The 21,419-nt window shown below is 44.4% G+C and overlaps 1 protein-coding gene across 5 annotated transcripts in view; it reads left to right on the top strand.

Moving 5' to 3' along the window:
- ZNF618 (zinc finger protein 618) overlaps nucleotides 1–21,175 on the top strand; it is a 200,734-nt gene extending 179,559 nt beyond the window's left edge. For all 5 annotated transcript variants that reach the window (XM_070375048.1, XM_070375047.1, XM_070375049.1 and 2 more), the window contains 2 exons: nucleotides 12,592–12,693; nucleotides 13,390–21,175. In XM_070375048.1, coding sequence (XP_070231149.1) covers nucleotides 12,592–12,693; nucleotides 13,390–14,906 — 1,619 coding nt within the window. In that variant the 3' untranslated portion in view covers nucleotides 14,907–21,175. The remainder of the gene's footprint in view (nucleotides 1–12,591; nucleotides 12,694–13,389) is intronic.
- Nucleotides 21,176–21,419: the final 244 nt, after the last annotated feature.

The following is a 21,419-nucleotide window of genomic DNA, read 5'->3' as shown; positions in this document are numbered from 1 at the left end:
GAGCTCCTTGCAGTCCAGGGGACTCTTGAGAGTACTCTCTAACACCACAGTTCAAAAGCACAAGATCTGTGGTGCTCAGCCTTCTTTATGGTCCCACTCTCACATCCATACATGAGTACTAGAAAAAATATAGTTTTGACTATAGGGATCTTTGATGGTAAAGTAATGTCTCCACTTTTTAATATGCTGTCTGGGTTTGTCATAGCTTTTCTTCCAAGGAGCATCTTTTAATTTCATGGCTGCAGTTACCATCTGCAGTGATTTTGGAGCCCAAGAAAATAAAGTCTGTCACTGTTTCCATTGTTTCCCCATCTATTTGCTTTGAAGTCATGGGACCAGATGCCATGATCTTAGTTTTTTGAATGTTGAGTTTTAAGCCAGCTTTTTCACTCTCCTCTTTTACCTTCATGAAGAGGCTCTTTAGTTCCTCATTGCTTTCTGCCATAAGGATGATAGCATCTGCATATCTGAGGTTATTGATATTTCTGCCTACAATCTTGATTCCAGTTTGTGCTTCATCCAGCCCAGCATTTCACGTGATATATTCTGCATATAAGTTAAATAAGCAGGGTGACAGTATACAGACTTGGCGTATTCCTTTCCCAGTTTGGAACCAGTCCATTGTTTCATGTCCAGTTCTAACTGTTGGCTTCTTGACCTGCATACAGATTTCTCAGGAGGCAGGTAAGGTGGTCTGGTATTCCCATCTGTTTAAGAATTTTCCACAGTTTGTTGTGATTCACACAGTTAAAGGCTTTAGCATAGTCAGTGAAGCAGAAGTAGATGTTTTTTGGAATTCTCTTTTTCTGTGATCCAACAGATGTTGGCAATTTGATCTCTGGTTCCTCTGCCTTTTCTAAATCCAGCTTGAGCATCTGGAAGTTCTCAGTTCAGGTACTGTTGAAGCCTAGCTTGGAGAATTTTGAGTGTTACTTCGCTAGTGCGTGAGATGAGTGCAACTGTGCGATAGTTTGAACATTCTTTGGCATGGCCTTTCTTTGAGATTGGAATGAAAACTGACCTTTTTCGGTCCTGTGGCCACTGCTGAGATTTCCAAATTTGCTGGCATATAGAGTGCAACAGTTTAACAGCATCATGTTTTAGGATTTGAAATAGCTCAGCTGGAATTCCATCACCTCCACTAGCTCTGTGTGTAGTGATGCTTCCTAAGGCTCACTTGACTTCACACTCTAGGATATCTGGCTCTAGGTCAGTGATCACACCATCTTGATTATCTGGGTCATGAAGATCTTTTTTGTATAGTTCTTCTGTGTATTCTTGCCACCTCTTCTTGGTATCTTCTGCTTCTGTTAGGTCCATACCTTTTGTCTTTTATTGAGCCCATCTTTGCATAAAATGTTTCCTTGGTATCTCTAATTTTCTTGAGATCTCTGATCTTTCCCATTCTGTTGTTTTCCTCTATTTCTTTGCATTGATCGCTGAAGAAGGCTTTCTTATCTCTCCTTGCTATTGTCTGGAACTCTGCATTCAGATGTGTGTATCTTTCCTTTTCTGTGTATTCCTGATGACAAATGATGTTTAACATTTTTTTAATGTGCTTATTGGCCATTTAAGTATCTCCTTTGGAGAAATGTCGGTTCAAATCCTTTGCCCATTTTTTAATTGGGTGTTTTGGAGGTTTTTTATTATTGAGTTGTAAGAGATCATTTTATCTCTGTAGATACGTGAGGCCTCTATAGATAGATGATTTACAAGTGTCTTCTCCCATTCTGTAGGTTGTCTTTCCACTTTCTTGATGCTGTCCTTTGAAGCACAAAAATTTTTGATGAAGACTTTTTTTCATTATGCTTCTGATGTCATGTGTAAGAAATCATTGCCTGATCGAGGGTCACAAAGGCTTAACTCCTGTTTTCTTGTATGAGTTTTCTAGTTTTGGCTCTTAGATTTAGGCCCATATTCCATTTTGTGTTAATTTTTGTATGTGGTGTGAGGTAGGGGTCAAACTTCATTCTTTTGCATGTGTATATCCAGTTTTCCCAGCTCAGTTTTTTGAAAAGACTATTCATTTCCCTGTTGCATTGTCCTGGCACCTTTGTCAAAAATCAGTTGATTGAAAATTTGAGGGTTTATTTTTGGACTCTAAATTCTGTTTCATTGGTCTGTATGTCTATTTTTGTGCCAGTACCACACTGTCTGGATTACCATGGCTTTATAATAGCTTTGAAATCAGGAAGTCTAAGCTCTCCAGCTTTGTTCATTTTCAAGAGTGCTTGGCTCTTCTGCATAAACTTTTTAGGATCATCTTGTCAATATCTGCAAAAAAAGACAGCAGTATAGGGATTGGGTTGAATCTGGATCAATTTAGAGAGTATTGCTATTTTAACAATATTGTCTTCTAATCTATGAAAATGGAATGCCTTTTCATTTATTTAAGCCTTCTTTGAATTCTTCAAACATATTTTTAGTTTTAAGTGTACAATCTTATTTTATAATTTATTTGTGAGTATTTTACTCTTTTAGAAGCTATTGTAAATGGAATTATTTCCTTAATTTAATTTTTGGAGTGTTCATTGCTAATGTACAGAAGTATAATTTCTTTAATATGTTGATCTTGTATCTTAAAATCGTGATGAACTTATTTACAAGTTCTCATAGTTGTGTGTGTATCTGTGTTTTCCATAGGATTTTCTGTACACACAGTGATGTCGTCTGTTATCTATAGAGATTATTTTACTTCTTCCGTTCATCTGGATGCCCTTTCTCTTTGTTTTTCTTTCTTTCTTTTTTTATAATTGCCCTGACTGGAACCTCGAATGCATGTTGAATAAAAGAGTGTTCATTTTTACCTTGTTCCTGATCTTAAGAGGAAAATTTTTAATGTTTAACCATTAAGTATAATGTTAGCATATTGAAAAGCAGAGACATTACTTTGCCAACTAAGGTCCGTCTAGTCAAGGCTATGGTTTTTCCTGTGGTCATGTATGGATGTGAGAGTTGGACTGTGAAGACAACTGAGCGCCGAAGAATTGATGCTTTTGAACTGTGGTGTTGGAGAAGACTCTTGAGAGTCCCTTGGACTGCAAGGAGATCCAACCAGTCCATTCTAAAGGAGATCAGCCCTGGGATTTCTTTGGAAGGAATGATGCTAAAGCTGAAACTCCAGTACTTTGGCCACCTCATGGGAAGAGTTGACTCATTGGAAAAGACTCTGATGCTGGGAGGGATTGGGGGCAGGAGGAGAAGGGGACGACAGAGGATGAGATGGCTGGATGGCATCACCGACTCCATGGATGCGAGTCTGAGTGAAGTCCGGGAGTTGGTGATGGACAGGGAGGCCTGGTGTGCTGCGATTCATGGGGTCGCAAAGAGTCGGACACGACTGAGCAACTGAACTGAACTGATAATGTTAGCAGTGGGTTTTTCATAGATGCCCTTTATCAGGTTGAAAAATTCCCTTCAATTCCTAGTTTGTTGAGTGTTTTTATCATGAAAGAGTATTGAAGTGAAGTGAAGTCGCTCAGTCGTATCTGACTCTTTGCGACCCCATGGACTATAGCCTACCAGGCTCCTCCATCCATTGGGTTTTCCAAGCCAGGTGTACTGGAGTAGGTTGCCATTTCCTTCTCCAGGGTTTCTTCCCGACCCAGGGATTGAACCTGGGTCTCCCGCATTGTAGGCAGACTCTTTACCATCTGAGCCACCAGGGAAAAGTAAGTATTGCATTTTGTCAAATAATTTCCCAGCATCAATTAAAATGATCAGGTAGTTTTTATCCTTTATGCTATTAATATGGTATTGATTTCTGTATGTTGAACCGACCTGTATTCCTGGAATAAATGCTGCGTGGTCATAGGGTATAACCTGTTGTATGTGTTGTTGGATTTGGTTAGCTGTATTTTATTGAGGATGTTTGTATCTATAGTCAAAAGGCATAGTGGGCATTGTTTCTTTTCTTGTGACTTCTTAGTCTGGATTTGGTATCAGAATAATACCTGCCTCATAGGATGAATTGAGAAGTGTTCCCACCTATTTTCAGAAGAATTTGTGAAAAGTTCTTTAACATATGATAGAATTCGTCAGTGAAGTTATCTGAGCCTGGGCTTTCCTTTGCTTTTCTTTTTTCCGGTCAATACTTTTTGATTACTAATTCAGTTTCTGTATAGATATATCCAGATTTTCTGCTGCTTAAATCGGTTTTCATAGTTTATGTTTTCTAGGAACTTGTCTATTTCATCCAGGTTGTCTAATTGGTTGGAATACTACTGTTCATAGTATTTCCTTATAAATAATCCTTTTTATTTCTATCAGATCAGTAAACTTAAGGGTTCTTTTAGATGTCCTTTATCAAGTTGAAGAAGTTGCCTTCTCTTCCTAGCTTGCTGAAATTTTGTATCATGGGTGGGTATTAGATTTTATCACCTTTATAGTGCATTGTATCTATGGAGATAAAATGATTTTTCTTAATTTTTTTTCTCTCTTAGTATAGGAAATTACACCGATTGTTTTCTTTTATTAACTATCCCATTTCTGGAATTAACTTTGCTTATTCATGATGTGCTATTATTTTTATTTTTTATTTTATCCCATATGGCTTGTGGGATATTAATTCCCAAACCAGGAATTGAACCCAGGGCACAGCAGTGAAACTCCCATGATGTGTTATTATTTTTATATATTGCTATATTTACTTTGCTCGTATTTTGTTAAGCATTTTGTGTATATGTTGAGGGATATTGGTCTGTAGTTTCTTTTCTTTTTTGAAAAAAAAAATTTATTTATGTACTTATTTGGCAGCGCCTGGTCTTAGTCGAGGCAAACAGGACCTTCCAGCAGGATTTTGTAGTTGAGGCATGCAAACTCTTAGTTGCAGTAAGTAGAATCTAGTTCCTTGACCAAAGATTGAATCTGGGGTCCCCCTGCACAGGGCATGTGGAGTCTTAGCCACTGACCACCAGGAAAGTCCCTGTACTTTCTTTTCTTATAATTTTTTCTTTAGTTTTGGATTGAGGTAATGACAGCCTTGTAAAATAACTTGGGAAATGATCTTTCCTCTTCTGATTTTTGGGAGAATTTGTTTGGAATCTGTATTATTCCTTCCTTAAATATTTGGTCAAACTTTGCAGTCAACTCATGCGGGACTTTTCTTTATGGGAAATTATGTGAGCTATGATCTGAATTTCTTAATAATTACAGAACTTGAGATATTTAGGTTACCTATTTCTTCTGAAGTGAACTTAGAGCCTTTATATTTTTAGGTTTGTTTTTTGCCTCTCTTAAATGGTTGAATTTATTGGCAGAAAGTTGTTCATAATCATTGTTTAAAATATTTATTTGTTTGGCTGCATCAGGCCTTAGTTGCAGCCCGCAGGCTCTCTAGTTGTGTGCAGTCTCAGAGTGCTAGAGCTCAGTACTCACAGCGTGCAGGGCTTCCCTAGGTGCAGTGCTTGGGCTTAGTTAGCCCGTCGCATGTGGGATCTTACTTCTCTGACCAGGGATCAAACCTGTGTCCCCTGCAGTAGAAGGTGGATTCTTAAGAACTGGACCACCAGGGAAGTCCCCATAATCATGTCCCCATTAATCCCTTTAATATGTGTAGCATCTGTAGTGATGTCTCCCTCTTTTATTCCTACTACTAATAATTTACATTCTTCTCTTTTCTTTTTTTAATCCTTCTTATTAAAGGGTTATCAATTTTACTGATTTCTACCAAGAATTAGCTTTTAGTTTGATTTCTATTGTGTTTATCCATTTTCTGTTTCATTCATTTCTGCTTTTGTCTGTATTATTTCCTTCTGTTTATGTTAGACTCAACTTACTCTTTAAACTTAGTCTTTATATCTCTTTGTGTTGAAGCTTTGTGGCACTGATTTTAAACCTTTATTCTTTTCTAATAAAACTTTTAATGTTATAAATAACATTCATTTACATGTATCCACAAATTTTGAAACCCGAGGTTTGCATGTTTTAGTATTCAGTTCAAAGCATTTTCTGACCTCCCTAATATTTCTTTGGCCTCTGAGTTACTTACAAGTGTGATGTTTAATATTCAAATAGTTGAAATATTTCCAACTATCTTTTTGTTATTGATTTCTAATTTAATTCAGTTACGGTCAGAGACTATACTTTATATGATTTCGGTGTTTTTCTGTCCTGCCTCCTTTTTCTGCGAATCCGACTGTGTGTACATTGGGCTGCTTGATGCTGCCGCTGTCTGTTCATTTGTATTCCGTCTGTTTCTTTTCTCCTGAGAGTAACAATCACTGAGAGAAGACAGCTTGAGATTTCCAGGCGTAGGTTTGGTCTGCTGTTTCTTGTCCAGTTTTCTCAGCTTTTGCTTCATGTGGTTTTGATGCTCCATTACCACTTGCACACAGCATAGGATCGTTATGTGTTCTTGGTGATTTGACTTCTTTACCATTATGCAGGGCCTCTCGTTACCCCGGGTCATATTTCTTGTTCTGAGGTCTGTTTTCTCTGTAATACTACCACATGCATGTCGTGCCTTCTCTTCATTACTATTTGTGGAGTATGCCTTTATTTAAACTTTTACTTTCAACTTACTCATGTCTTTATATTTAAATAGATTTCCTATAGATAGCATAGAGTGGATTCTTGTTTTTTTTTAAAGTATGACATTCTCTAACTTTTATTTGGAATGTGGAGATCATATCATTTACATTTAATGTGATTTCAGTATTACTGGGTTTAAATCTACCATTTTCCTATTTGTTTATTGTTTCATTTGTTCTTCCTTTTTCTCTAATTTTTTTTGCTTTATTTTGAAGTGAGAATTTTTTATTATTCCATTTTTATCTCTACCATGGATTTATTAATGGTAATTTGGGTGTTTTTAATGATTTATTTCAGTTTTACACTATACATTTCTAACTTATTAAGTCTACCTTCAAAGGGTATTAGCCCCCTTTGTATATTGTGTGAAAAACTTTCAACAAAATCTTCTATATCCCCTTCCTAATCTTTCTATTATCATTGCCATACAGTTTATTCTACTTGTAATTACCACATTTCATTGTTACTATTTTCCAATGAGCAGTCAGTTACCTTGTTAAAGAGATTAAAAATGAGGGAAAACATCTTTTATGTTCATATATATACAGTTGCCGGTACTCTTCTTTTCTTTCTGTAGATCCAGATTCTTATTTGGTATCATTTTTTTTTATACCTAAAGAACTTCCTTTAGCATTTCTTTTTTTTTTTTTTTTTTTTTTTATTTTTATTTTATTTTTAAACTTTACAATGTTGCATTAGTTTTGCCAAACATCAAAATGAATCCACCACAGGTATACCCATGCTCCCCATCCTGAACCCTCCTCCCTCCTCCCTCCCCATACCCTCCCTCTGGGTCGTCCCAGTGCACCAGCCCCAAGCATCCAGTATTGTGCATCGAACCTGGACTGGCGACTCATTTCATGAAGCAACTGACAAACAACTAATCTCAAAAATATACAAGCAACTCCTACAGCTCAATTCCAGAAAAATAAATGAACCAATCAAAAAATGGGCCAAAGAACTAAATAGACATTTCTCCAAAGAAGACATACAGATGGCTAACAAACACATGAAAAGATGCTCAACATCACTCATTATCAGAGAAATGCAAATCAAAACCACTATGAGGTACCATTTCACGCCAGTCAGAATGGCTGCGATCCAAAAGTCTACAAGCAATAAATGCTGGAGAGGGTGTGGAGAAAAGGGAACCCTCTTACACTGTTGGTGGGAGTGCAAACTAGTACAGCCACTATGGAGAACAGTGTGGAGATTCCTTAAAAAACTGGAAATAGAACTGCCTTATGATCCAGCAATCCCACTGCTGGGCATACACACTGAGGAAACCAGAAGGGAAAGAGACACGTGTACCCCAGTGGTCATCGCAGCACTGTTTATAATAGCATTTCTTATAGTTGCAGGTCTGATTTTTTTTCCCTTATTTATTTCCATTTGCGAAAGATAGTATGACTGGATTTAGAGTTTTAATTATTTTATTTTTAAAATATTTTTGTAGTTTTTTAATTGAATTATAACCGATTTATAATGTTGCTTTAGTTTCAGGTGTGCAGCATAGGGATTCAGTTATATGTACATACGTATCTATTTTTTAGATTCTTTCCCTTATAGGTTATTATAAAATATTAAATATAATTGCCTGTGTTATACAGTGGGTCCTTGTTGTTTATCTACTTTACATATATTAGTGTCAGATCAGATCAGATCAGATCAGTCGCTCAGTCATGTCCAGCTCTTTGCGACCCCATGAATCGCAGCACACCAGGCCTCCCTGTCCATCACCAACTCCCGGAGTTCACTCAGACTCACGTCCATCGAGTCGGTGATGCCATCCAGCCATCTCATCCTCTGTCATCCCCTTCTCCTCCTGCCCCCAATCCCTCCCAGCATCAGAGTCTTTTCCAATGAGTCAACTCTTCCCATGAGGTGGCCAAAGTACTGGAGTTTCAGCTTTAGCATCATTCCTTCCAAAGAAATCCCAGGGCTGATCTCCTTCAGAATGGACTGGTTGGATCTCCTTGCAGTCCAAGGGACTCTCAAGAGTCTTCTCCAACACCACAGTTCAAAAGCATCAATTCTTCGGCACTCAGCCTTCTTCACAGTCCAACTCTCACATCCATACATGACCACAGGAAAAACCATAGCCTTGACTAGCCGGACCTTAGTTGGAAAAGTAATGTCTCTGCTTTTGAATATGCTATCTAGGTTGGTCATAACTTTCCTTCCAAGGAGTAAGCGTCTTTTAATTTCATGGCTGCAGTCACCATCTGTAGTGATTTTGGAGCCCAGAAAAATAGTCTTACGCTGTTTCCACTGTTTCCCCATCTATTTCCCATGAAGTGGTGGGACTGGATGCCATGATCTTCGTTTTCTGAATGTTGAGCTTTAAGCCAACTTTTTCACTCTCCACTCACTTTCATTAAGAAGTGTATTATTAGTGTATATATGTATATATGTGTATATATTAGTGTATATATGTTAATCTCAAACTCATAATTTATCCCTCCTTCCTTTTTCCCTCTGGTAACCATAAGTTTGTTTTATATGTCGTGGGTCTATTTCTATTTTGTATATAAGTTTATTTGTATCCTTTTTTTTGTTTGTTTTTTTAGATTCCACATGTAAGTGATATCATATTGGTATTTGTCATTGTCTGGCTTACTTCACTTAGTATGATCATCTCTAAGGCCTTCCATGTTGCTGCAAATGGCATTATTTCATTTTTTTAATGTTTATTTATTTATTTGGCTGTACAGGGTCTAAGTTGCATGTGGGATCTAGTTCCCGGAGCAAGGATTGAACTTGGGCTCAGGAGCATGGAGTCTTAGCCATCGGACCACACCACAGGAAGTCCCTCATTCTTTTTTATAGCTGAGTAATATCCCAATAAATATAATTTATATCAATTGCATTATGATATCTTCTTTATCCATTCATCTAGGGCAGCCCTTAGAGTTTTAGATTGACATTCTCCTCTAACTTTGTTCTGTTGCCTGCTAGGTGTGTTGTTAATCTTATTTTTGTTCACCTGGACTTAATTTTTCCTCTCCTCCGGCTGTTCCTGCCATTGGTTTTCAACAATTTTATTATGATACTGTGCCTTGGTGGTGTTTTCTTTGAGTTAGTTGAGCTTTTAGAACTTGATTTTATGGTTTTCATCCAATTTGGAAAAATTCTGGCCGTTTCTTTAAATATCATTTCTGCCTCACCCCCTTTTTCTGGGACTCCAATTTATATGTGTGTTAAACTGCTTAATATTGTCCATACTCCATTTATTTATTTACAACCTTTTACCCAGTCTGGTTTTCATTGGATATTTTTTTTTGCTCTGTCTCGAACTTCACTGATTTTTTTTTTCTTCTGTGGCAGCTAATTAGTTTTTATCCCATACAGTGTATTTTTCCTATAGCACTTATTTTTATATTCAGAAGTTCCACATGAGTGTAGTTTAGTTTGCTCTTTTATACATCTCCCATTTCTCTCCTTATGATATTCATGTTTCCCTTCATATCTTGAACGTATTTATGATGTTTACAACTGCTGTTGTAAGATTCTTATTGGCAAAATATATCATCTCTGTCCTTCCTAGGTCTGTTTCTATTGATTAGGTTTTGGTTTTTTTTTCTGGTTATAGGTCATATTTGCCTACTATTTTGAATGTCCAGTACTGATTAGATGAATGACATTGTGAATTTCATATTGTTAGGTGCTGTTTTTTTTTTTTTTTTTCGAGAGTATTAAACTTGGCTTGCAGTTTGTTAAGTTTGGAATCACTTTAATACATTTGAGGCTTGTTCTTAAAATGTATTAGGGCAGATCTAGGGCAGTGCTTAATCTATGGCTAATTTAGCTGCATAATAAGGGGACTGTCCAGGGCTTCTCAGGTGGCACCAATGGTAAAGAAGCAGCCTGCCGATGCAGGAGGCGCAAGAGACATGGGTTCAATCCCTGGGTTAGGAAGATCCCCTGGAGGAGGGCATGGCAACGCACTCCAGTGTTCTTGCCTGGAAAATTCCATGGACAGAGTTGCTGACTGAAGTGACGTAGCATATACACACGCATACAAGGGGACTGTCCAGTTTCTCGTGCATTGATGTTGGTCTCTCCATTCTGGTTGAGGGGGCCCGGGTGACTTCCCCAGCTGGGTAACCCTAGGAGTTATCATCCTACTGCATGTTAATGATTCTTCCCCCATTCCTGTGGAATTTGGTCATACGTATTGGGCTTCCCAGGTGGCTCAGTGGTGAAGAATTCACCTGTCAAGGCAGGAGATGTAGGTTTGATCCCTGGTCAGGAAGATCCCCTGGAGAAGGAAATTGGATCCCACTCCAGTATTCTTGACAGGGAAATCCCATGGACAGAAAAGCCTGGCAGGCTACAGGCCATGGGGTCGCAAAAGAGTCAGACACAACTTATCGTCTAAACAGAAATAGGCAGATTAGTTTCATCAAAGACTCCAGGGAACCCCCTACAATCTCAAGAGCTCTCTCTTTCCGACACGTCCTGTGCCTTAGTACTTTTCCCTGTAAATTCTAGCTGTCTCTGCCTGAGTTTTGATCTCTGTCTCTTAGAGGTGACCACTGTGCTTGTTCAGTTCCCTGCCTCCAGGCAGTAAGCAGGGCAGTCAGAGAGTGCACCACATTTGCTGCTTTTTCTGGGCTCACAACCCGGGTTGCCTGTTTGAAAGCAGTTGTATCGTGATCACTAGTTGTTTGCAGCTGGAGAGCAGTTCCTATGGTAGGGCATCCCTAATGGGCAGAAGTGAAAGTCCCCTCCCCATAGATTTTGATGCATAAATCTGTTCATTCCTTGACTTGTGAGCTTAAAGTGCATATCTCTAAAAATACATATGAAATTCTGATTAGGTGTGCTTTTTATTATGTTATGCATTTTCACGTTTCTCCAGGGTACACAGCCACTTTTCTAGTGGCTGCAAAATATTCCTTGAATGCCCATCCCAGAGTCTTCTAGCTGGCTGACTGTGAATATGTAGAAGTTGGAGAAGTCTCTTCTCTAGGTATGGAGATTATGGCCTTGACCTCTAAGGTCTGGCATCTTAAATTGAGAAGAAAGGAAGAACAGTGTCGCGATGCTGAACAGAGGCCGCTGACCCACTGATAGTCTCACGTTGTGGATTCTACCTGTCAGATGATGTCTCAAGGAAGTACACCCACAACAACAATGTAAGAGCACAGAAAAACAATATTAGAATATTGGGCAAACAGGTCCATAGCAGAATAGTCATACTGGAAATGGCACAGCCCTGAAACTCAGGACCTAGGGTGTAGTTAACAATTGGTAAAGTATGGTGCAGTAAAAGATGGTGTGGTCATTTCTGATGGCAAACACGTAACTCAGATAATTTCTACTCAGAAACACCTCTACAAAAATGTCAAGAATTGACTGTGCATAGGAGAGTATGGCGTGTGCCCATTACTTAAAACTGAATACCAATGTAAATGTACAGGTCAACAAAAATTAGGGGGATTCATGGAGGACACACCCAGGACAGCGCTGCTGCTGGTTTTCTGTGTGATCCCGAGCAAATCCTTTCCTGCGTGTGCTCTTCAGTTTCACCTTCTGCATGTAACGAGGGGGCTGCGAATTGTATACTTGATGTCACACAGGGCTTTGCTTTTGTTGTGTTCATCTAATTAAGTTTCTAGTAAATACACTAAAAAGACACACTTCAAAGAAGCAAGAGTGTGAGATGCTTTCTGCCTCTTGGGGTGTAACGGGCACCCCCTGCCCAGTCTCAGAACTTTGTGCTTGTGGGTGTTGGGGAGCCTCCCATCCAGACTCAGAACACAGCGCTTCCCATTCCCCGAGTGCTTACTCCATGCTGGGCACTGTGCCCACTGCTCTTTCCCTATGTTATCTCTTATTAGTCCTTCTAACAATTGTGGGATTATCTTCATTCTTCCAGGTGATGAAAATGGTGCTTTGCAGGCATCAGATAGTTGTCTAAGGAGCCAGAATTTGAACCCGGGCCTGAGTCCCAGAGACCAGTCTCATCTTCACTTGCGTGCTCTAGTTCTCTCCTTGTTAGCTGACAGGCCTCTGGCACTTCAAGGAAATACACTGTCCCCTTTGTGCCCACAGCGGACAACGAAAACAACATTGCCTCCAACCAGTCCCGATCGCCCCCTGCTGTTGTGGAGGAGAAGTGGAAGGCCCAAGCCCAGAGGAACAGCGCCAACAACAGTAGGTCTTTCCCAGGCGGACGCCGCGGACTGGAGGAAGTCTGCTCCAGCCCTCCCGCTGCTTCTCTGCCCCCCTCCCCACCCCCGTACCTCCCATGATGATGCGAGACCACGCATAACGGTTTACCAAGCACTTTCACACCTGAGACCTAGTTGATGGGAATTCCGACCTCACAGGATGGACAGAGGAGGCCTGGGGAGACCTGATCTCTTTGTGATCAGAGAACACAAATTCATGACAGAATCAGAATTAGAATTCACCCTGCACAATTTCTCTGGTCTGCTTTTTCCTGACACTGTGGCCTCAGGTATCTTATTCACTAACGCCTTCTGTATCAGAGGCTGTTTCTGTTTTGAGGAACTGGTTAGACTAGTTAGCTTCAGAGGTCGAGGTGAATGGCGCATGCAGCAAATATTTGCACACATACCACTACCCTCTGTTCCCATGCCCATGGCAGGCATTTCTAGTCAATCACAGAACTTCATGGCATGGCAGGCATTTCTAGTCAATCACAGAACTTCATTCCCGGGAGACTGTCACATGTTAAAGACTTGCCGCCACCATCGGTTTGCACACAAGATGAAATCACTTCGTAATTCCTAATACTAGATGCTTGAGTATTAGGCTGCTGCCAGACCAAGAAGCCTAGAATGCCAGGATTAATCACGCCTCTCTTTGTGTCCCCCCACCCCCCAGCCACGACCAGTGGTTTGACACCCAACAGCATGATCCCCGAGAAGGAGCGGCAGAACATCGCAGAGCGGCTGCTGCGGGTCATGTGCGCCGACCTGGGTGCTCTGAGCGTGGTGAGCGGGAAGGAGTTCCTGAAGCTGGCCCAGACGCTGGTGGACAGCGGCGCCCGCTACGGGGCCTTCTCGGTCACCGAGATCCTGGGCAACTTCAACACGCTGGCGCTGAAGCACCTGCCGCGCATGTACAACCAGGTGAAGGTGAAGGTGACGTGCGCCTTGGGCAGCAACGCCTGCCTGGGCATCGGCGTGACCTGCCACTCGCAGAGCGTCGGCCCCGACTCTTGCTACATCCTCACGGCCTACCAGGCCGAGGGCAACCACATCAAGAGCTACGTGCTAGGCGTGAAGGGTGCGGACATCCGCGACAGCGGCGACCTGGTGCACCACTGGGTGCAGAACGTGCTGTCGGAGTTCGTGATGTCGGAGATCAGGACCGTGTACGTGACGGACTGCCGGGTGAGCGCCTCCGCCTTCTCCAAGGCCGGCATGTGCCTGCGCTGCTCAGCCTGTGCCTTGAACTCGGTGGTGCAGAGCGTGCTGAGCAAGCGGACGCTGCAGGCCCGCAGCATGCACGAGGTCATCGAGCTGCTCAACGTGTGCGAGGACCTGGCGGGCTCCACCGGCCTCGCCAAGGAGACCTTTGGCTCGCTGGAGGAGACCTCACCGCCGCCCTGCTGGAACTCGGTCACGGACTCGCTGCTGCTGGTGCACGAGCGCTACGAGCAGATCTGCGAGTTCTACAGCCGGGCCAAGAAGATGAACCTCATCCAGAGCCTCAACAAGCACCTGCTCAGCAACCTGGCCGCCATCCTGACGCCGGTGAAGCAGGCAGTCATCGAGCTGAGCAACGAGAGCCAGCCCACCCTGCAGCTGGTGCTCCCCACCTACGTCAGGCTGGAGAAGCTGTTCACGGCCAAGGCCAACGACGCGGGCACCGTGAGCAAGCTGTGCCACCTCTTCCTGGAGGCGCTCAAGGAGAACTTCAAGGTGCACCCAGCGCACAAGGTGGCCATGATCCTGGACCCACAGCAAAAGCTGCGGCCCGTCCCCCCCTACCAGCACGAGGAGATCATCGGCAAGGTGTGCGAGCTCATCAATGAGGTCAAGGAGTCCTGGACTGAGGAGGCCGACTTCGAGCCTGCAGCCAAGAAGCCCCGCTCCGCCCCCGGAGAAAACCCTGCCACCCAGGAGGACGACCGGCTCGGGAAGAACGAAGTGTACGATTACCTGCAGGAGCCCCTCTTCCAGGCCACCCCCGATCTCTTCCAGTACTGGTCGTGCGTGACCCAAAAGCACACGAAACTCGCCAGGCTCGCCTTCTGGCTCCTCGCGGTGCCGGCCGTGGGGGCCAGGAGCGGGTGTGTAAATATGTGTGAACAAGCACTTCTCATCAAAAGGAGGCGACTGCTGAGTCCAGAAGATATGAACAAACTCATGTTTCTGAAATCCAACATGCTTTAAGACTTCCAGATTGAAAAAAAAATACGAAAGAGAAAAAGAAAAGAGAACGTTCAAAGAAGAAGGAAAAAAACCCACACAACACTGTCGTAAACAAAGAAGAGGAATTTAAGTTCTAAACACTGTGGACCTCATTATAAATGCCCCCTGGAAACTTAAGTGCTTTTTTTCAGTGTGAGTGTGCATGTGTGTGCACGGGCAGCTCTGTGCTCATCTGCGTGGCTGCCGAAGTGTTGCACACACGTGCACACACATACTCCCCTGGTGCATGCATGCATGCTCCCTTGTGGGCACGTGTGCATTAAACTGGGCGTGTCAGGAAAGCTGAGTGTTTGGGAAAGAGGGAAGACGCTTCACTTCCTTTTCTCAGTGAGGGGGCTTTAAAAGACTCCATTTTCAGGTGTGCAGATTGTACAAACTGATGTTGTGAAATGTTCAGGCAGCTGAGATCTGAAGTGACTTGACGCTCTCTGTCCTTCACCCTGTGGTCCCCCTACTGCCCGTCACCCCTGCCCCTAGTCTTCCTGACCCTATCACACCCCACTCCTCCCCAGCTGCCCTGCCATGGATTCTCCAAACTGCATCAGATGGACAGCTTCTGCACTGGACTTTGTTCTCGTTCACCTTCAGGGCATTGAGCTGCTGCCTTTACGATACCCCTGGGTGTCAGGGGGCAGCCGCCTTAGAAACACACCTATCTATTTCCCCAAATCAGGAAAGGAGACTTTTAAGAATATAAAGCTGACCTTTTGCTTTTTAATATAAGAGAGGAAAAAAAAGACATTTTCAAAGAAGTATAAGATAACTGTCTCCACTCCTTAATAATTTTTTCCTAACATTTTAGCAGTTTTTGCCTTTTTTTTTTTTTTTCAAATATGATTTAGACTCTGCTAGGAGGCACTGAATGTCTATAACTTATGTTTTGGAGGGTTTTTTTGTGTTTTTTTTTTTTGATTGCCCTTTTTGTTCCTCAAGTCACACTGTAAACTAGCTCATCTCAGTGGTGTATTCAGTATCCTGAGGTTTTTATCAACCTTCCCTGTACAGTCCAGTTTTCCTGTATTTGAAACAGCCAAGACCGTGAACTTGGCTGTGCTGTTTGGAGACCAGGAGAGGTGTTAGAGTCACAGGTCTCGCAGACGTGGGATTTGGTGGAAGCCACAGAGAAACGTGGCTTAGGAGTGCTGACTGTAAGTGGAAGACCGCCCTCCTGGCTCGCTGCGTCTGGTCCTGCGAATGTCTGATTTCTGTACCCAGAGTGCATTACACTACTTGCCGCGTCACTGACCCTTCGGCTCAGCAGGGAATCCTGAGTTGATCCATGTTCGCATCCATCACACCTCAGACCCACAACCTCCTCTTCCTCCCCAGGACCCCTGAGATTCTGGGAGTTCCACTGCCCACGGCCCTGGGGGTCCCCCACATGAGCCTCAGCCCTCCTTCCAGGACGGTGGTTGAGCACGGTGCCTTGCGGGCCAAATGACGGATGTTTGAAGGTGGAATGGCATTAGGCCACATTCAACTTGATGCTGTGAAAGATGGTTTTAGGCTTTTCTTCCTCTGTGAGCGGTTTAGGTTCCACACACTTAGCCTAAATGCCAACAGGGTGACCCTTTCCCCTCTCAAGAGGTGGTTTTGTTAGGATCAGTGCTCAGCCTCCCACCCCACCTCTCAGTGAATATGTACTGGTGATCCAGTATCCCCTCGGTGCCCACCATCGCGGGGGGCACCATTTGCAAAGGCACATTCTACCATCCTGGGGGGCTGACCAAGTCCACCACATCCCTCCTTAGTAATAAAACATTGTTCAACTGCGAGATACCTCGATTTCAAAAAGCACTGTACAACAGCCCTCTCCCCGCTCCCCGGTCCATGGCAGTAACGTTGGGGAAGTTAATTTAAAAACTCAAGGCTTAGGATCATGGACCAGAACACTGTCCCGGGTGCCAAGCCTGCTCAATTTGCCTCATGAGAACTAACCCTCTGCATCTTGGACACACTGAAATGCATCCCAGAGGGTCGTTTCCACGTTCACTGCAGCAAGCCATGGTCTCAGGAACCATCATGCCATTTCCTCTCCTGGAGAAGTTCTGGGCACTTACTCCACATTTCCAAGGGGTGTCACACCATCAGAAGAGCCTCTTACCTGCACTGGACAGTCACCGCGTGTCACATTCTATAGTATATGGGAGCATTGACAGGCTATTTGATGAGACTTTGGGAGACCTTCCAGAAGGGGGCTGCAGGCTTGCTGATGGGTGAGATGCCTACAACCAAAGGCCTCCAGCCTTGCTGCCGGGGAGACCTGGCACTCTGAGCCACACAGGAGGGTGGAAGCTGCCTGTGTTGTGTAGTTGGTAGGAGTCAAGCCTCGGAGCCCATCTTCTCTCTGCTTTTGAGCGGGGAGCTGTGCTGGTCTTGCCTCATTTTAGGGGCCACTCCACAAGTCGGCATTTCACTGTGTTGCAAAGCCATCAGGACCAAGCCCAAGTATCAGCGTCCTTCTCCTTGGAACTCGGGGATGTCTGCCCTCCAGCATGAAATTTCTAGGAAGTCTTACTAAATTCCAGGTATCTAGTTAAACGTGTCACCTCCTGTTCTGTCCCTCCTTTCCACCTCAGTTCGATCCTTAGGGCTTGGCTTACTCTGCAGAGATGACGTGAGTGCCACTCGGTTTCTGAAGGCTGTCTCCTGGGACTGCCTCATCCAGATAACAGGCATAAGGTCGCAGGTAGTCATTTCTCTCTTCCAGTCTTTCGTCCTTCAGACACTCTTGTTGCCAGTAGGAAGGGCTGTACCAAGGTGCCCCTCCTCTGTCTGCTTTCTCACGCAGGCAGCTCACCTACTGCAGATCCCCTTGCAGTGAACAGCTTAATAAAACCCAAAGATCTCACAGGCCTAGCCACTGGCCCCTTGTCTCCAGCAATATCCACCCTATCCAAATTCTAGCTCAGCCAAAGGATTGAGGTCGGCTCTTCCAGCTCATCTCCTGGTGCCTGCCCTGACATGGACCTTCAGAAAGTTTCTGTCTTCTGGCTCCCCGTTCTGTGGCACTGACCACTATGGGACTCTACAGCTCAAGGCAGTCAATTGCCTGCTGACTTGGACACAGTTTGCCAGAAGTGTGTGATTCCCAGGACATAAGGGGCCTTGCTGCTGACATGCATGGACCCCAGCAAGGAGGCGGAGAAAACACACGTCCGCTCTGCAGGGTTTTCCTGCCTCCTCTGAGGTCAGTCAGCTTCGCCACCATAGCCCAAGCCAAGGACCATAGCCTTATGGGTGGTGCCACAGATGTGGAGTAACCAAGGGGTCTCTGCTCCAAGAGCAGGCGTGCCATCCCAGTTGTCATGAATGGATGCCTGGACTTGTGCCAACATGGTTCTTCTTCCCTCTGCCCAGGTCCACCAGCCAGGCCTCCCTCCAGATGGTAGCTAGAGACCAGGAAACAGAGGGGCCATCAGATGAAGCTCCTTATGGCTACTCTTCATTTCAGGGTTCACGGCATAGAAAACCACCTACTGTGCCTGTGAGTGAGGACACTGCCATCACCCTGCCTGGCAGCTTCATGGTTAGCATCCAGGCTTTGGCTCTTGGCTGGAAAAAGGGTGCTGTGGTTTCCTGGTGAGGAGAGAGCAGTCCAATGATGCAGTTGAGAGGTTCTGCTTCTCCTGATTTCTGGGAAGGACTCTCTCGGACATCAGCTCTGTAGGCTGGTGAGCCTCCTGTCCTTCAGCTTGCTCTCTTCTCTCCTGTACTTTCAAGAAACACCAGAGAAAAACTCTGCAAGGCGTGTTTTCCACCGTGAAGCTGACCCTCTGCCCTTAGGGGTCACCCAGGCTTGTGCTTTAACTTGGACTAAACTCTTTGGAAAGTGGGAGCCCAAAGAGCTGTTGGGGATGCCTCAGGCACTCTGGGAGGCCACAGCTTCACAGGGAAGGTTTGGAACGAACCTGGGATGCCGATGGAGAAGGGAGGTCCCGTGAGGAATGACCCAGAAGGGGACAGTACTGGGATGTTGCCATGACTACAGGTGTGCTGGCAAAGATGGAGTGAGGAGCATCCAGGGCACAGCTGGAAGTCTCCTCCCGCCCGCATGGAGCTGGGCAAGTTCATAGCTCTGCCCTTGCCTGGGGAGCAGTGGTAGCACCTCTGTGCCTGGGATGTACCTAGAGGAGGGCTTCTAGAAAGGCCGCTGCTTAGATGAAACCAAGAGGTAAGGAAGGCTCAGGCTGTCCCCTGGAGACAGCAGGTGGGGAGGGGGGCTCCTGTCTGGGCCCCACCGGCCCCGCCTCTGCCCACTCGTCACTGTGGCTCATGTTTGCTAGGCCAGTTATGGTGAACCAATGAGACAGTGTTTTCCCTCTTGAGTTTCCCCTCCCACTTCTCCCTTCTCTGGGTTTTTGGGAGGATCTTGTTGTAGTTGTTGTTTCCCTTCCTCTCTCATTTGGGTTTGAGGATTATAGTCCGTGGAGCCCCACCGTTCTCTAGAGGGGCCCTGTGGTTCTGTGCAAAGAGGCACCTGCTCCCGCTTTGATGACGGTGAAGGGCGTCGGGTTGCTATTGTGTATTCATGGCCCCACCGCTGCCACCACCATGGGTGTTGCTTTAAAGATTCGACTCCAGTACCGAGAAGGATGTGCTAGGTCTTCAGTTGGGTGTCAGCATCAGGACCCACCAAGGCCTCCCGACCCACATGTCCCACCAGGCACCTTCGACTCTTCGAACCAAAGTTCCTTTTAGGGGCACAGCCCAGCCTTGTCCGCAACCTCAGGGGCCTGGGATCCCTATGGCGCTTCCTGAAGTCCAGGTTGGCAGAGACCATGGAGTCTGAGGCCAACCCGAAGGGGGGCTCTTCCCACAACCCAGGTACCAGCCGGTCCCTGCCTAGGACCCTTCCCTCCCACCCAAACGGGGTCCCAGATGGGGTAGCCGGGTTCCAAAGCAGTGAGCAAGCTCGTGGACTGGCACAGGGCTGGAACTCGCCAGCCAGGAGACAGAGGGCCCCATGGGGCTGCAAGCTCCCAGACCCACTGGACAGCGTGTCCAGGGCCATTCAGATTCCAAGCATCAGGAGGTCATTTTGTACAACCACCTGAAGCAGAGATATTTTTTAAAGAGCATAAATTATTTTCAGTTGTTCTCTGATGACCCTATCTTTTTTTTCCCCCATTACTTCATATTGGTGATTCTTTCACATCAGGTAAATCTTATGAAAGCCTTGGTGCCCCCTCCCTCCCAGGCCCCGCTCAGTAACCGCGTGTGTGCACCCCCATCCTTTCTCAGTAGTTAAAGACGTTCTAGGCAATACCATGGGCACATCTGACTGTGTCTCTCTCTTCGAGTGCAAGAAACTCAAGTCATCTTAAAAAAATACAAAAAAAAAAAAATTTACAAAAAAAAGAAACACACAAAAAAATATCTTTTTTAGGCCAGAGTTTTCTACAGGTATTAATGAATATTTTTCTTAATCCTTATAAGTTTTATGTGTTTAATATTTCTTAATACCGGTAGCATTAATTTATACTTTTGTAGCAACACAATATTTTTATAAACAGCCAGTGCTTGGCTCAAGTCTCCACAAGGGGTTTGTGCAGGGTTTTCTTGGGACCCTGTGTACCATGTACTGTATTTAAAAAAAAAAAAAAGTTACCTAGTGTCACCCTTGCTGTGTTAATTAACAAAAGACGTTGTTTGCGATCTCCTGTGTCGTTGGTGTGGATCCAACAGCTCTGCAAGGAGTCACGTTGCATGGGGGTTGAGTTGATGGTTCTTGTGATTTGTAAACCCCCGAGACCAAACTTGAGGGTTTATTTAGGGTTTTCTGTTTGTCCTTTGGGTTTTCGGTTTCATTTTGGTTTGGGTACCGTTTCTCCATTTATAGCCAAATCAGTTTTGTGGTGTTTAAAACTTTTACTGATGTCAAATGGAGGAAAGGAACAGAAAAAAAAATTTTTTTACAAAGTAATAAAATTTAAAACTGAGCTGTTTAAATGTTGCTGTTTTTACCTGTCTGTTCTTGTTCAAAAGTGGGACATTCCCAGGGTGAAGAGGAAGGGTCCACTTGGTTCCTTAAATCGCCAAAAGCCCCAGCCCAGAATTCAACACCCCCTACCCTCCTCCCCTGAATTCTTGCAACATTATTTCCCAGTTGGTTGATGCCAAGGCAAAAAGACATCCTTTTAATGGTTAGAGAGAATCAGTTGCTTAAATAAATGATTTCATGTCAGTGTTGTATTTATGGTTTTACAATAAAACGACCTTTAGGAAGATGGCAGTGCGTGGCGTTATTTCTTGGGCTTGGGGTTGGGCCGTGTCATCCAGGCAGGAGCAGGGCACTGGAGAGTAGAGATGGACAGAGGCAGACGTCGCCTGGGGGTGATGGAGCTGGAGTCCATCCCGAGGGGACATCGGATGAGGTCAGGGTGACCCTGGACACCAGAGCCGGGTCAGTGATAGCTGACGAATGAGGCCCAAGAGCACGTGGCCCCCGGGGCCTTGCTCTTGAGCGCTGGC

The sequence above is a fragment of the Bos mutus genome, chromosome 8, assembly GCF_027580195.1.
Source record: "Bos mutus isolate GX-2022 chromosome 8, NWIPB_WYAK_1.1, whole genome shotgun sequence".
Lineage (NCBI taxonomy): Eukaryota > Metazoa > Chordata > Mammalia > Artiodactyla > Bovidae > Bos > Bos mutus.
This window is presented reverse-complemented; position numbering and strand designations above follow the sequence as displayed.